Source organism: Mustela putorius, unplaced genomic scaffold (genome assembly GCF_011764305.1).
Source record: "Mustela putorius furo isolate JIRA1106 unplaced genomic scaffold, ASM1176430v1.1 tig00003983_pilon_pilon_pilon, whole genome shotgun sequence".
NCBI lineage: Eukaryota > Metazoa > Chordata > Mammalia > Carnivora > Mustelidae > Mustela > Mustela putorius.
The window spans coordinates 13,290,132-13,304,413 of NW_025422123.1; the positions used below are offsets into that span (position 1 = coordinate 13,290,132).

Consider the following 14,282-nt stretch of genomic DNA (forward strand, 5'->3'; position numbering starts at 1 on the left):
ACAGTTTAGACAATAAAGCCATGATCCTGACTCAGAAGAATGAGTCAGCATGTTTTCTACACCATTCAATTGACATATATGCATTTTGAGACCTGGACTATGCATGGCTTGAAGACCTCTGGGAAAAGTCATCCAGTTAATTCCCTTTGCTCTTTGCCTATGCACACAGCCTGAGCTCTTACTTCTTATTGTGTATCTCTGTGGTGTCCAGAACAGGATAGGCACTCAATGAAAGCAAAATTCACAAGTCAGAATGTAAAATAAAAGATATCTCCTGCTCTTCATTGCCTTTCCAAATTGTCTCCAGGTTGATTGACTGGTGTCCTAGACACATTTGATGTCCAACACATACCCACCCCAGGCAAGCCAGACAATATACATACAAGAATGTTCTTTCATAGTTTCCTGTATTACAACATGTCTGATTCACTAATGGTAAGCTTCGCAAGGGCAGGAACTATTTCTCTCAGTTCTCCTGGCTTTACTCCATCTGGCATGGAGCTCACCACGTAATAAATGTGTGCCCAAGCAGTTCTTGTTAAAATTATGACCCTCTTGAGAGAGCCACACACTCACCTCTCTGTCCCTGCCAGAATCTTTGGCTCATTCTTGGCTGAAATACATAACAGGAGCAGAAGCCAAGGGCTAGTTTCATAGTTCATGATGAACCTTCAAAGTTTAGGAGAATTTTTTTACACAGATGAATTAAGAAGAAAAGTTGCGGCTTATTCTCTCTTGTCAGCCAAAATAAGGAAATGTTTAGTGAATACTTGCAAAACTATTACTTCAAAATTTAAGTCAAATCTGGAAGTGTGATGTATATTTTGCCATAAATTAAAATTCTAGGTCTGTTTTCTAAAAGGGCAAAGAATTTTCCCACAATATTGCCAGATTTATTTAAAATTTCCCTAGAAATATTGATGAGAAGCACTAAAATAGAGTAAGTTTGTTATGGGAAATGCCAATGAATACATTTTTGTTGTGGAAAGCTCTTATATCTGTTTACTTATAGGGTTAAACTATGTCTTAGAGGTTGGTTTTATTCATCAATCTTTCTGAGAATTATTTCATTTTGACATGCATCATTCAACTTGCTGTAATTAATTCAAACTGTGAAAAAGCACGAGAGACTGTGGACTCTGAGAAACAAACTGAGGGTTTTGGAGGGGAGGGGCATGGGAGGGATGGGTGAGCCTAGTAGTGGGTATTATGGAGGGCACGTATTGCATGGAGCACTGGATATGGTGCATAAACAATGAATTCTGGAACACTGAAAAAATAAAATTAAATTTAAAAAAATACAAAAATATACAAAAGATAAAAAAGTCTTTGCTAACTTTTTCAGAATAAAGAATATATCTTAAGGTATATTTCCTGCTCACAAGAATGTAATTATAAGTAGAACAAAGTGACTTTTAAAACCCAGTGCAGAAGCACAGTCTGTCATGATACCATGGCCATGTCTCAAATTTCCTGTTTTCTTTCTGATTCAATGGTTCTGTGATGAAAACAAGCTTATGGAAGAACCGTTAATCTTAATTCATGTGATCTTAACTCTAGACATGGTATGTTGCCTGCTGGGAATACGTGTGAGGAGGGGTGGTGGCATATTTACAAGGTCTGCCTTGGAGCACATTCTTTTTCCTGAAAAGTAAGGCAGTAATGTTTACACCCTGCAGCAGATTCGGCTCCAAGAGTCTCTTTGCCCTAGGCAGTCTATCTCGTCCCCGGAATGTAAACAGGATATCCTAGACGGTAGGGCTTTCTGGAAGAGTGAAGTCAATAACAATCCCACATCCCCCACTTCACCACCTGTGTGGTTGCGTCCCAGGGTCTGACCCCAGCATGGCGTCAGCCCCGGCCGGAGCGCCATTCCTATGCTCATCCACGAGCCCACCTCTTGGCATTCTTTTCAGACGTAATCGCAGAACAAACCTGTGCCTGGAAAACCCATGGTGATTCACCCATATCCTCACTCCCCACGGAAACCAAGGCAGTCTTTCCGGTGAGACCTTACAAGGAGCTTAGCCAAAACTTAACATACTAAGAGGACAGTTCCTGTGACTTGAGCAAATTCTCTTCTAGGGGATTTGTGCAATTCTAATTAAAGAAGCAGCCTCCAAGAACCTCTTCCTCTTGGCTACCTTTTATGTTCTTCAACTTCTGTAGGAGTTTCAGAGGAACCTTCCACCTAAGCGACACTGCCCGCTAGAGACAGGCAAGGATGGGGATCTCCACTAGAGAAGGAACAGTCTTCAGCATGAAATAGTCAGTTCTTCAAAACAGACTCTATGCCACCATAGTAACTCAGAAGACTACAAGCCTGCTCTTGGAAGTCATCTATTTCAGTCATCAGCACACTTGACTGACGATTATGCACACCTAGGGAGTGCAACACACATACATACTTTGGAACCTCAAGCCAGGTGAGCCAAAGTAAAATCTTTTTTTTTTTTTTTAAAGATTTTATTTATTTTTGACTGACAGAGATCACAAGTAGGCAGAGAGGCAGGCAGAGAGAGAGGGGAGGGGTAAGAAGGCTCCCTGCTGAGCAGAGAGCCCGATGTGGGGCTCGATCCCAGGACCCTGGGATCATGACCCGAGCTGAAGGCAGAGGCTTTAACCCACTGAGCCACCCAGGCACCCCAAGCCAAAGTAAATATCTTAATGGATGAGGCCCAGAAATCTGTAATTTTTCCCCCCAATTCCCACTGGTGATTCTGGTGATCAGACAAGGTTGGGATTTAATATTTTAATCCAAATGAAGAAACCAAGAAGGTAAGGTAGTCCTGGAGAGTCAATATTAGCACCTAAACTTGTTTCTGGTGTGTGTGTGTGTGTGTGTGTGTGTGTGTGTGTTTTATTGTCTGTTCGGTTTGTTTTTACTTTTGCTTTGCCTTTTTTTTCCCCCTAGATGCCTCCTGCTGCTGCTTCTATGGGGATAAACAACATGGTCTCCAAGCATATGTGTTCACCTCTTTCTTCCGTCATACCAGATGGATCAAAAGTACTCATAATAAAAGTAATAATCATAACAGCAGTTGCCATGTATTCACTGCCCAGTAGGTTCTGGGGTCATGAGGAGAGTGCATGTGTACCCATTTTGCAGATGGTAAATCTGAGGTTTAATGTTATTCATGAAGCTCCATGAATAACAAACCTTAAAAACTGGGATTTGAAACCACATCTTTCTGACTCTAAAGTCCATTTTGTTTTAACCATTCCCTGCCACAGTTCCAATGGAAGAAGATAATGAAAGTGATCGCTTTGTAAACCCCTTATAAACCTCTGTACTATAAACAGAAAAAAAAAGTAAGGCATTATTATTAAACGTATCTTTAGAACTAGTGCACAATTCTCAAAGTGAATTTTAAATTAACAGCATATTCAAAGGCAAAACTATTCATAATAAATGGAAGAATTACCTAAAATTTTGTTCTTTTTGTTTCAGCATCACCAATGTCTTAGAAATCCACACTGAGGAAGAAGGCAGTGACTCATTGCCATTGGCACTCATGAATTTTGACATGAAGTCTTGCTAGGTTTATGCACTTGTGCCTTAATTTATTGATATATTGAGTCATAGTAACTTTACTGTTTATTGAGTGCCTGCTTCCCAGGCACTGTGCTAGATCCTGGGTGCATGGGGTAAATAAAAGAGGAGAATCTCTCCTTCCATGGATCTTCCATTCTCACGTAAAAGTAAGGTTGAAAGGAGGTAAAAGTAAGTTGAAACTTCAGTGTCGGGCAGTTCTGAAGGGCATGGAGACAATAAAGCAGGGTAAGAAAACAGAGCGGCAGGCACAATGAGGGTAGAGTGGGTTTTTTTTGTAGAATGCTTAGACAAGGGACACCCGGGTGGCTCAGTCATTAAGCACCTGCCTACTGATCAGGTCCTGATCCCAGGGTGCTGGGATCCAGCCCCGCCCAGGGCCCCCTGCTCGAAGGGAAGCCTGCTTCTCCCTTCCCCTGCTTGTGTTCTCTCATTCTCTCTCTCTCTCTCTGTTAAATAAATAAATAAATAAATAAATAAAATCTTAAAAAAAAAAAAAAAAAGGTTAGATAAGACTTTTCTAGAGCAGTAAATGCTGGCCAAAGATGCAGATGAAACAAGGTGCCTTGGGGTTTTGGGGGGACTATGTCCCCAGGAAGCGCAAGTAAGCACAAAAACCCCGGGGACAGTGATTTCCACAGCTCATCTGAGGAGCAGCAAGCTGTCCTTCCCGATCCAGGTGGTCTCCAGTGTCACAGCCCCACGGGCAAGACACATGGAGCTGCCACCGGGCCTCTTGCCCCTGTAAGGTCACATGGCCGGTGTCTGACTTCAAGGAAAGTAGCTCAGCTGCTCAGGTGTCAGTGTGACCTCCCTGGGGATGGGCCCGGAGGCACACTCTGCTCACAGCCCCCAAGGTAGGCCCATAGTTTGGGATTAAAAAAATGCCACATCCTGCTGGCCTGGTGTCTCCCAAATCTGAGGACTTCAGAGCTGGGGAGAGTGATGTTCTGGGTGCTGCTCCAGGCTACTAAGGGACTCGTGAAGAACAGAGGATGGTTTTCCCACCTCTGGGTGAACCTGTCCTTCAGAGGTCCTTCTGTGCTCCTCCTCCTGGAGCATCTGATTCCAGAGAGTTTAACATGTTTGCTTTTTCTCAGGCTCTTGTGGTCTGATGCTGTTTGCCTGAACTTTTCTGACCCACCGGTGCCCCAAGTGAAGGTAGCACATTCCAGGTGTCATCGGTGTCACAAACAGAGCCTATTGGCAGGCCCCGAGACACAGACCAGCCAGGATTTCCCCTCTCCTTTCCCAGAAACCGCTGCCCGCCACACAGCACTTATCTTAAAGACACATTTCTGGAAAGTTGGCCCCAAACTGTGACAAGTAGTTCTGGGTCTTAATCACAGCTGTTTAAGCAAACAATCGTATTTTTGCCTGGCCACTCTAATGGGAATTACAGCTTCTCAGAAGTTGGAGCCTAAGTCTATGTGTAAATTAATCTCCCACCTGCAAAAGAATGAAGGCTGCTGACTTCACACAAGAGAAATGAGATTGATGTGATTTTTTTCTGTTGACCCAAAGAGACAATGCCTCTTTATCACTGAAGATCTGGCCCTGTTGTTCTCACCCTTAGTCTCATAGTGGGTAAATATTAAAAGGTGCCTGTTCTTCTGCTTGTTTCTTAGTATGTTCTAGTAGGGAGCAATTTGGCAGGAACACCTGTATCCTATTGTACCGTTGTCAGGAGAGAGTCCGAGGATCATGTCCTCCCTTTAGGCTTTAGAAAGGTTTGTTCATGCACGGGAAAACTACCAGAACCCCCAGGCTGGGCTCGCTGGCAGGTGTCGACGGAGGAGAGCATAGGCGGCACAGTGTGTCATAGACCATCGGGCTGTAATGGAGAAAGTAATCAATTCTCCCAGTTTGTCATATACCCGAGTCATCAAAGTCAGTCCTGTGTAAAATTCTTTTCCTACGAAGATGAAGACAGTGCTCCTTCCTCCTTCCCCTACAAAGCTGCTCTCATAATCATGGCCTCGAATCTCGCAGGCAAGAGCCAGAAACCCATGTTGAAAACTCTTAAGTCTGCCTTGCAAGCATGGACTTTGGAGTCAGAGTGAGATGGGGTCAAGTGTCTTCTTTCCTGGGCCATTAAACCTCTGTGAGCCACTCTTTGCCATGTGTCAAACAGGGGTCATATATTCTTTGCAGAGTTGATGCTAAGAAGTTGGAATGGAGACCCCTAGCCAGTTGTATGGCATAGAGTAATCAGTCTGAAACAGCAGGTAGAAATAAGAATATAAATTATAATAAATGTGATGGCCATATGGCACGCAGATGTCTGCTGGTAGGACAAGAAGAGCTAATGCTATTCTAGTCGGGTCTCACCTTTGAGATGGGTAAGCAGACATACCACACTATTCAGAAATTAAAAGAAAGAAGGATTCCCAGCACATGGAGGGTCAACCCTCAAACCACCGAGGGTGGCGGCTTCTTAGCCTTGTCATCCTTCTCTGGGTTAAGTGTACAAAATACCACATGCTATCCTAAGGAAGATGAAGGCCACAAATCCCCCAAATGTGTTCCTTAACTGGAAAATGCACAGCATTTCATGGACCCAGATGAAGAAGGGCCAGCACAGGCTGGGGCTGCCAGGTCTGCAGAAAGATCGCGATTCCCACCTCGGCAGCCAACCACCCAATTCTCTCACTAGGCAGGTATGAGCATGAAGAACCTCCAGCATGAGGATAGGACATCTCTTCCTCCCTTTCTCGAAAATGGGTCTGCTGTCAGCCATTCCTTTTGAAGCCAAAGAAGAACCCATGAGAGCTTTTCTGCCCAGGACCCAAGAACATTCCCAACAAAGCTTGGAAACCTGGCATGGAGAACGTCACAAAGGCACCTAGATAACACACTTGTGTTACTGCTAACCAAGAAGAAACTTCTGCTCTTGCTCCCCTAGGAAGAATACCGGTAAGACTCAACTGGGAGCTGACTGACAAACCTCCAAGATGAGATCTCCATTCCAACACCGGATTCTACCTCAGGTCTCCACATCCCCCAGATGTTCAGGTCTGTGCGCTCCCGGAATGTCACATGGATCACTGCTACCCATTACCCCATGTCAAAGCTGTCTCCAAGTCCTTTTGATCCACTTGTCATAATATCCTTCACAAGCGTTCCCCTTTCTCCTTTCCTGTTTCCCTCGAGGGGCCAGGGCCAGGGATGGTCTTCCATCCCATTCTTATTTCCCTCTGCTCCCCTGAGGCCTCTCTGCTCTAACTGGCCGGTCCACCCTTCTTCTGGCCTCTGGCCTCCGGGTTTTTGTGCAGACTTCTCTTCCCCAACCGAGTTCTGAAATACTTTTCCAAAAACACTAACTTGTATCTCCCGGCATTCCTCCTCCTGCCTTCAGTGGTTATATGGGACTTTCTCTGTACCTGGGATATTTCAGGCTCCTTCAGATTCAATACTATATTTATAAATAAATCTGTTTCTAGTTTTTAAAAAAATTTTCTTTTATCTTATTATTTTTTTAAAGATTTTATTCACTTATTCATGAGAGACAGAGAGAGGGAGAAGCAGGCTCCCCACTGAGCAGGGAGCCTGATGCAGGACTCGATCCCAGGATCCCGGGACCATGACCTGAGCAGAATGCAGTAACCCAACCATCTGAGCCACCCAGGAGCCCCTGTGTTTATATTTTTAAAAAATCCCCAAATCAAGCAAACCCCTAGATAACACTAGTAAGATTTAAATAGTAAGTACATAATACTATCCAATATCAACAACCCTGTAAAATAATCACTCATATATATTTGTATGCATACATATGTCTGTGTGTAATATGTATATATATATGACATATACGTAATACACATATATACCCATGTGTGTGTATCAAGGGACCCTGAAGTTACACAGCTAACCAGAGTAACTTAGAAAGCAGTCTAAAGGGCTCTGAGCATAAATGGGAGGGTTGATCCTACTTCTCAGGATGATTTGATCCCAAATCCTAAGGATCTGATCCAGTGCCTCAAAAGGACAATCCTTTTGAGGATCCTCTTTCTCTTGGAATCTTTGTTTGTCCCTTTCTGGCCTTAAGTCCCAGAAGGGGAGGATGAGTTTATATGTGAAAGGGGTTATCACCCTGAAAATCAGAGCTCAATCCTCTCGTCTCACTGAGCTAATACAACAAGTAGAACACAGACACCTCCGTGAGGCATCTGCTAACTGTAATCCTTCTGCTGGTTTCTTTCATGGTTTTCCGGGACAGCTGTGCTCTCTCTTTCAACTCCCACCCCAGCTCTGTGTGGTCTAACGCCTGGGTCTTTCCATGGCCATTTCTTTGGAGATTTTGTAAAAGTACCAAAGCCAACTCATCTCCTGCAGACAATGCCTTGAGCCATTAACACTTCTATAATGACTCCAGAGGCCAAAGAGCACAGAGGATCATGTCCAATAAATAGAAAACAGGTTTTTATGGTAATTTATCATCATGATGATTGTTTTTAATGAAAGCACATCTGGAAAATTTTGGTATGTCAAAATCCTTAGACGTAGAAGTGGTTTCCTCCCCCAAAGGCTAACCTCTCACGATGTCACCACAGTCATAAATAGCCGGGCCAGGAAGGACAGGAAGACATTCCTTTTACAACTCAATAGTCACCAACTATCCCCGAGGAAGCTGAGGCCCGTAAGAGCCTGGTAGAAGCCTGGGGCTAGAACTCATCCACAAACAGTCTGATCTTAAAAGAAAAGTCTTTCAGAATACCGAATGGGGACATCTCCAGCTCTGTTGATGTCACAGACTGCAAGGGGGACTCAGGGACTGGAGTCCATGTCCTGTTGCTTGTTTAAAGCAGGGAAAGTGTGCTTCAGATCGCTTTAGGGAAGGAGGGGAGTGGGAGAGCAAAGGTGTGTGGATATAACACAGAGCTAAAGCAGAAAGAAAGAAAGGCAAAAGAAGAAAAAATGAAGGTGTGACCTTCCAGTGAACATTTTGAGACCTCAACAAAATATAATTAAATTGTCATTTCAAGCAATGGAGCAAAGTTGGAGCTGGCTGCTGTTCTGGAAGGCTCTAAGAGACACCTTTATCCCAGCCTCAGGGTAAGCCCACTCTCTTTGGCAGCTTCTGGACTCTTGTGGACCACAAGACTGAACAGACCAAGCCACAGCACACCTGGACTTGAATCAGTCCTAATCCTAAAGTTAAGAAGTTCTACCTTCTCCAGAGTTAGTACCGACATTAAGACAGCGGACTTTTAGCGATAGGAACGTGTCCTCAACTCACAAAGGAGCAGCTGTGACAAGGACACACACTCTCTTCATTTGTTAACTCAGTTACTGAGAAACTGGGCTCAATGCCAGGTTACAGTGATGAAGAGGGCTCAAGAGAATGCCTGTCTCCTGGGAATGACACACAGGAAGTAAAATAATTACAATGCCCTGGGACAGATCTTGTGCTCTGGGAATGTAACAAGGGCAGTGGGAACCCAGAGAAACAGCCCCTCCCTGTCTGGAGCATCAGTGGAAAGCCTTACGTGGCAGGAGACCGTGTGAATAGAGACTCGGCTTGGAGTCCCCCAGACAACAAAGTAGGTGGCGGGTGGGGCAGTGACCATGTGAAAGGAAACAGAAGGAGAACAAGTGGGAAGGTCACGTGATGTCTGGCAAGGCTAACAGGTGACTGGATTTTCTCTCCAAGGCAACTGGGAGCTCATCGAAGATTTTGTGCAGGAAAATAGTGGAATCAGATTGGAGCTTTGAAAGGTTACCATGAGGAAGTTGGGAGCTGAGGAGAGAGCCATTGGAAACAGACTCTTCAGGATTTCAGGAGAGCAGTGAGGAAGGAAATGAGGGGCTTATAATGTGTTGCTGAGGTCCACTGAATGTCATTAGGGTCGAGTAGGGAATGGAGTTCCTTCTAATTACTTCTAGAAATTGAACCATGATGCACTTGCAGACTGAATTATGTGGATGACAGGGTTGGGAAAGTCACAGTAAAATGTCATTTGGTCAGACTTACTAGAAGAAACTGCCAAGCAAAGAGGTTACATACCTGCTCGTTTCTGCCTTAGTGAGTCCTTCCCTGCTGGTTCATGTTCATGGAGAATCTGAAAGAACATTTTAGGAAACCATCAGTTAATGTCAGAGGTATCTTTTCTTCATGACTTTCTGCTCACATGGCCTGAAATGTCAGAGCTGAGCGGAGGGCTGAGGATCCCAGGAAGAAGCTTGTGTCCTGTGAATGGCAGGTGTTCTGTAATGTGAGCTGGCATTCATTTTAGAGACCGTTCTCCAGACGCAGGAGACGAACCCCAAATCACCATATCTGAGACCTCAAGGAACTTCTTTCTGAGCCTCAGTTTTCTTTTCAGCAAAATAGAATAATAAAATTAGTGCACTCATAGGACGCTTATGAGAATTAAATGAACTGCCATGTGACACATAGTTAGCCTCTAGTCATGTTGAATTGTATCATATAATAGAATCGTTAAGAGCAAGGACTCTGCAGACATTGAGTTCAAATCCTAGCTGTGCCATAAAATGGCTGTGTGACAGTGGGCAAGTTATTTAACCTCTCTGTGCTTCAGCACTCATCTATAATATAGCGAGAGGAACAGTCTACCTCACGAGGTTGTCATAAGGATCAAATGATTAACAAATGTAAAGCACTGAGAAATTAGGAAGACGTCCGAAGTGCTATTCTGGGACCATGTCACACTCTTCTGGGGGCACCATTCACATGGACCCCTTCACGCACACTGCCATTGACTTTGTCTCTAGAAAGCTCTTCTCCTGGTGTCATGCAGATTCTTTGTCAAAGTCAAAGAACTGACTTTGACTGGCTTTGCTATTGGGATCTGTGCCAATTCTGCAGCAGGTAACCACACCTTGACCCAACCATGCCTTCCTAGTTTATCCCTGCTAGGATGTGCTTCCTAATACAAACTCCCTTCAAGGCTCAATGGAAGAGCCAGATAGCCCCTACCCTTTGGGGTGTGTCCTTTACCACAAACTCCACATACCTATGAACACCCCCCAGGGCAGAGCTCGTTCTAGCATCTGTGATGTCTACCATTAGTTCCTAGTTGTCTCTCATCATAATGACAATGATAATAATAATTATCATGATAAATAATAGTAATAATAAATAATTCTTTTTTAAAAAGATTTTATTTATTTATTTGAGAGAGAGAGAGCACAAACAGCGGGAACGGCAGAGGGAGAGGGAGAAGCAGACTCCCCACTGAGCAGGAAGCCTGACTTGGGGCTTGATACCAGGGTATCATGACCCGAGCCAAAGGTAGATGCTTAACTGACTGAGCCACCCAAGGGCCCCCAAAATAATAATTTTTGAGATGTATTCAACACCCCTGCGCCAGGCACTGTTAAGTTGATGTGTGCTGAGCTATTTAATCCTCACGACAATCTAAGACACTGATACTATTATTATCCACATACACAGATGAGAAAGCACAGTGGCAGAGGTCAAATGAGTCAATAAGCACACACAGACTTTAAGGGCAGAACCAGGACTCAAACTCACCTAGTCTGGCTCCAGAGTCTACATTTGTCCATACAGGCAATGAGTGATCTATCAGGAGACACCCCAAGAAACTGTGGGTCTGTCTCAGAACCTTATCCTTTCTCTGTTGCCTCCTCCTATTCCCTCCTGCTTTTCAATGACAGTATTAACATCCATGATCTGTAGAGGGGCCACATACCCGACAGTTCACAAATGTCCTTGGAGCAACAAAGAGAGGAATGATGCAAGACGATTGGAATTTACAAAGCCCAGTTGCTATCTCGTTTGTAATGGGTTTTTGTTTGTTTTTTTTTTTAGCCATATTTAAATGCACAGGAACCAAGAGGGAGCAAAATCAATGCATAGGGCTGGTTCCTGTCCAGCTTCCCCTGGAGCCTGCTTTGGCTCTGCTCCCAGGCAGAAGGAAAGGATTTTCCGCTGCATTCCTGTGTCCATCCTCCCTGGGGCCTGGGCACAAGGAGGGGGGAGCCACCAGGAAGACCTCTCAGTGCACTCTTCATGGGCTGTGATTTGAGGGACTCAGCCCAGGAGAAGGTGACCACTGGCGGTCACCTTTGGGAACCTTGCCAACGTCTTGATTTCATCTTCTCCAATCTCTGGGGGACTAAAGAATTGAGGTTAAAAAGATCAAGGTGCAGTCCTTTCCCTGGTACACAGCATTTCAATCTGCAACCATGACGATCCCTTCCTTCCACTCCCCAATCCAGTTGAGCAGGGCTGGGGTATGGTGACAAAAGCCGCCTTTTAAACATGAGGCCATCTTTTGAGAAATGTTACTTTTTTGCTCTTTCTTCTCCGCATCCTGATGGTGATTAACTGGAAGCATCAAGGGACGTCTCCGCAAAGTGGGCTCCTGCAGCTTCGTCACCTATGGCCTCTATTGTCCAGTGAGGAGGCACAACTTCTTGTGAGAATAACCTACTTGCTTACTTTAAGCCCTGCAGTCTTTGGGGAAAATGGAGGAAAAAACTAAAAGTGATCAAGTGTCTGAGGAGACCCCTAGTGGTGGTGATGATGGTGCATACCCTTGGCCCTCCCAGATATGAGAAGGTACAAAGAGAGGGGCTGCCCGGTCATGGGGCCTGGATTTCAACAAAGGCAAATGCGACAGTCCCACCCGCTCTGGAATCCCAGAGCCTCCTCTCCTTCGTAGCTGGAGAAGTCATTCACTTTCTCTAAGGCTCAGTGTCTTATGCTATGGAAGGCTCTGTTATGAGGCATACCAGAGGCTTGGACAGTTTCTGGCAGTGGCGTGTGTCCAGCCAGCTTGAGGCTCTCCAGGGGCCATCCTTGCCCTCCTAAGTCCTCATGTGACCCCAGTTCGGGGGCATCTGTGACTCTGGCACTTGTCTTTTTTCTTAAACATCGGGTGCTGAGAAGAACTTTCCAGGGAGCATAGATCTTGCCAGATGAAGTATTTACTTCAGACAAGAAAACAGAACATCCAGGGGGCCTCCCTCTGCTTGTCCACATGGAGGTACCCGGATGAGTAGCTGAGGACAATGGCCACCTCTGTGCAAAGGGGATTTCCTTATGGCCAAGTCTCAGCTGGAAGACACAAGGTCACCAATTCCAGGAAATGCCCCACCTTTTGGACATGATAACTTTCAAATAATTGTGTGTGAGGGAGAGAGAGGAGCCTGAAGTGGGCGTGGACAATCTGTCAGGAATGAAGAGGTGGCATTTTATGGGTAGAAAACATTATCCCAGGGAACAGGATGACAAACAAGGTCTCCGGAGGTGGCCAGATCTCAGTCCTCTTCACCAAGGCCCTGTCACTCGCTCCTCTTTTTCTTGGAATCCCCCATATAACATCTTTGCCTCTGGTTAGATATTTGTCTCAGCCAAGCTCTCGGCAGGATGTCTCCTCACAGAGGCGTACTAACATGGGTTGATTAGTACTAGCATAGGAGAAGTGACCCCCAAGTCTGAAGTTCTTGTTCTGCGCCAGTCACTGTGCCCAGTCGTACGTTTGTGTATGAGAATATCTAATCCTCATGACAAACCAGTGAAGAGATACTATTTACTCTCACTGTGTGCAGAGGAGGCAGGTTCAGGAAGATGAAGAAACTGGATGAAGAAATTTCCAAAGCTGACAGAGCCAGGCTTCAAACTCCTGTAATATTGAGGTTGAAGGCCCACAGCTGCTCAAAGGGCCATCATGCGAGCAGGATCAAGGGCAACCTGTCAGAAAGGCCACATCCAGGTCCCACCGCAGACTTCCTGAGTTGAATTCTGCATCTTAATAGGGTGTGCAAATGGGTTAATGCACACACCGAAGTCGGAGAAACTACATTATCGCACTTTCAAAGCCCGTCACCCCATATTTGCGCGCACAAACCCAGAGCCCCGCATCATTCAGGATAGCCTAGAAAGCAACCCAAGTGTCCATGAATGGATAATGGGTAAACAAAATGTGGGATATACATACAATGGGTCATTATTCAGACTTAAGAAAGGAAGGAAATTCTCAGGCCTATTACCACAGAGGTAAATTTTTAGGACATTCTGCGAAGTAAAATCAGTTAGTCACGTAAGGGCAAATACTGTATGATTCCACTCACACAAGGGACTTCAAGTACTCGAAGTCATAGGGAGGAAGTGCGATAGCAGTTGCCAGGAGCTGGGGGAAAAGGGAAATGGGAAGTTGTTTAATAGGTAGTGATTTTCAGGGTTTTTTTAAAAAATATATTTTCTTTATTATTTGAGAGAGAGAGACAGCAAGAGAGAGCACAAGCAAGGAGGAGAGGGAGAAGCAGGTTCCCCGCTGAGCAGGGAGCCCAATGTGGGGCTTAATCCCAGGACCCTGAGCTCATGACCTGAGCTGAAGGCAAAGGTTCATCTGATTGAGCCACCCAGACACTCTGATTTTCAGTTTTGCAGGGTGAAAAAGTTCTGCAGATAGGTTGCATGGGAATGTGGATCTATTTAAGACTACTGAACTATTCACTTAAATGCAGTTAGGATGGTAAATTGTGTACACGTTTACCACAGACATGTTTTTAAAAGCTCATTACTACATGTTGCATTTAAAATGGTAGAAGGTCAGCCTTGGGAACTGAGTGGCAGCTTAGGGGACGATAAGCTGATGAGGGAGGTTGGAGTTCATCTCTCCAATGAGGGGGTCTTTGGCCTTTGGGTTGTACGAAGATATTATATCTCAAAGGCAGATCTAAAGAGGGAAAGTGGGGCCCTCTGGAGTGGCAGTGGGAGTTTCCCAGAAGATGGAGT

General features: G+C 45.0%; 1 protein-coding gene across 7 annotated transcripts in view; it reads right to left on the minus strand.

Annotated features, from left to right (window-relative positions):
* The window catches only part of ADGRF5 (adhesion G protein-coupled receptor F5), a 94,316-nt gene that overhangs the window by 34,476 nt on the left and 45,558 nt on the right, over positions 1 to 14,282 (minus strand). For all 7 annotated transcript variants that reach the window (XM_013061600.2, XM_004739744.3, XM_013061609.2 and 4 more), the window contains one exon: positions 9,561 to 9,615. In XM_013061600.2, coding sequence (XP_012917054.1) covers positions 9,561 to 9,615 — 55 coding nt within the window. The remainder of the gene's footprint in view (positions 1 to 9,560; positions 9,616 to 14,282) is intronic.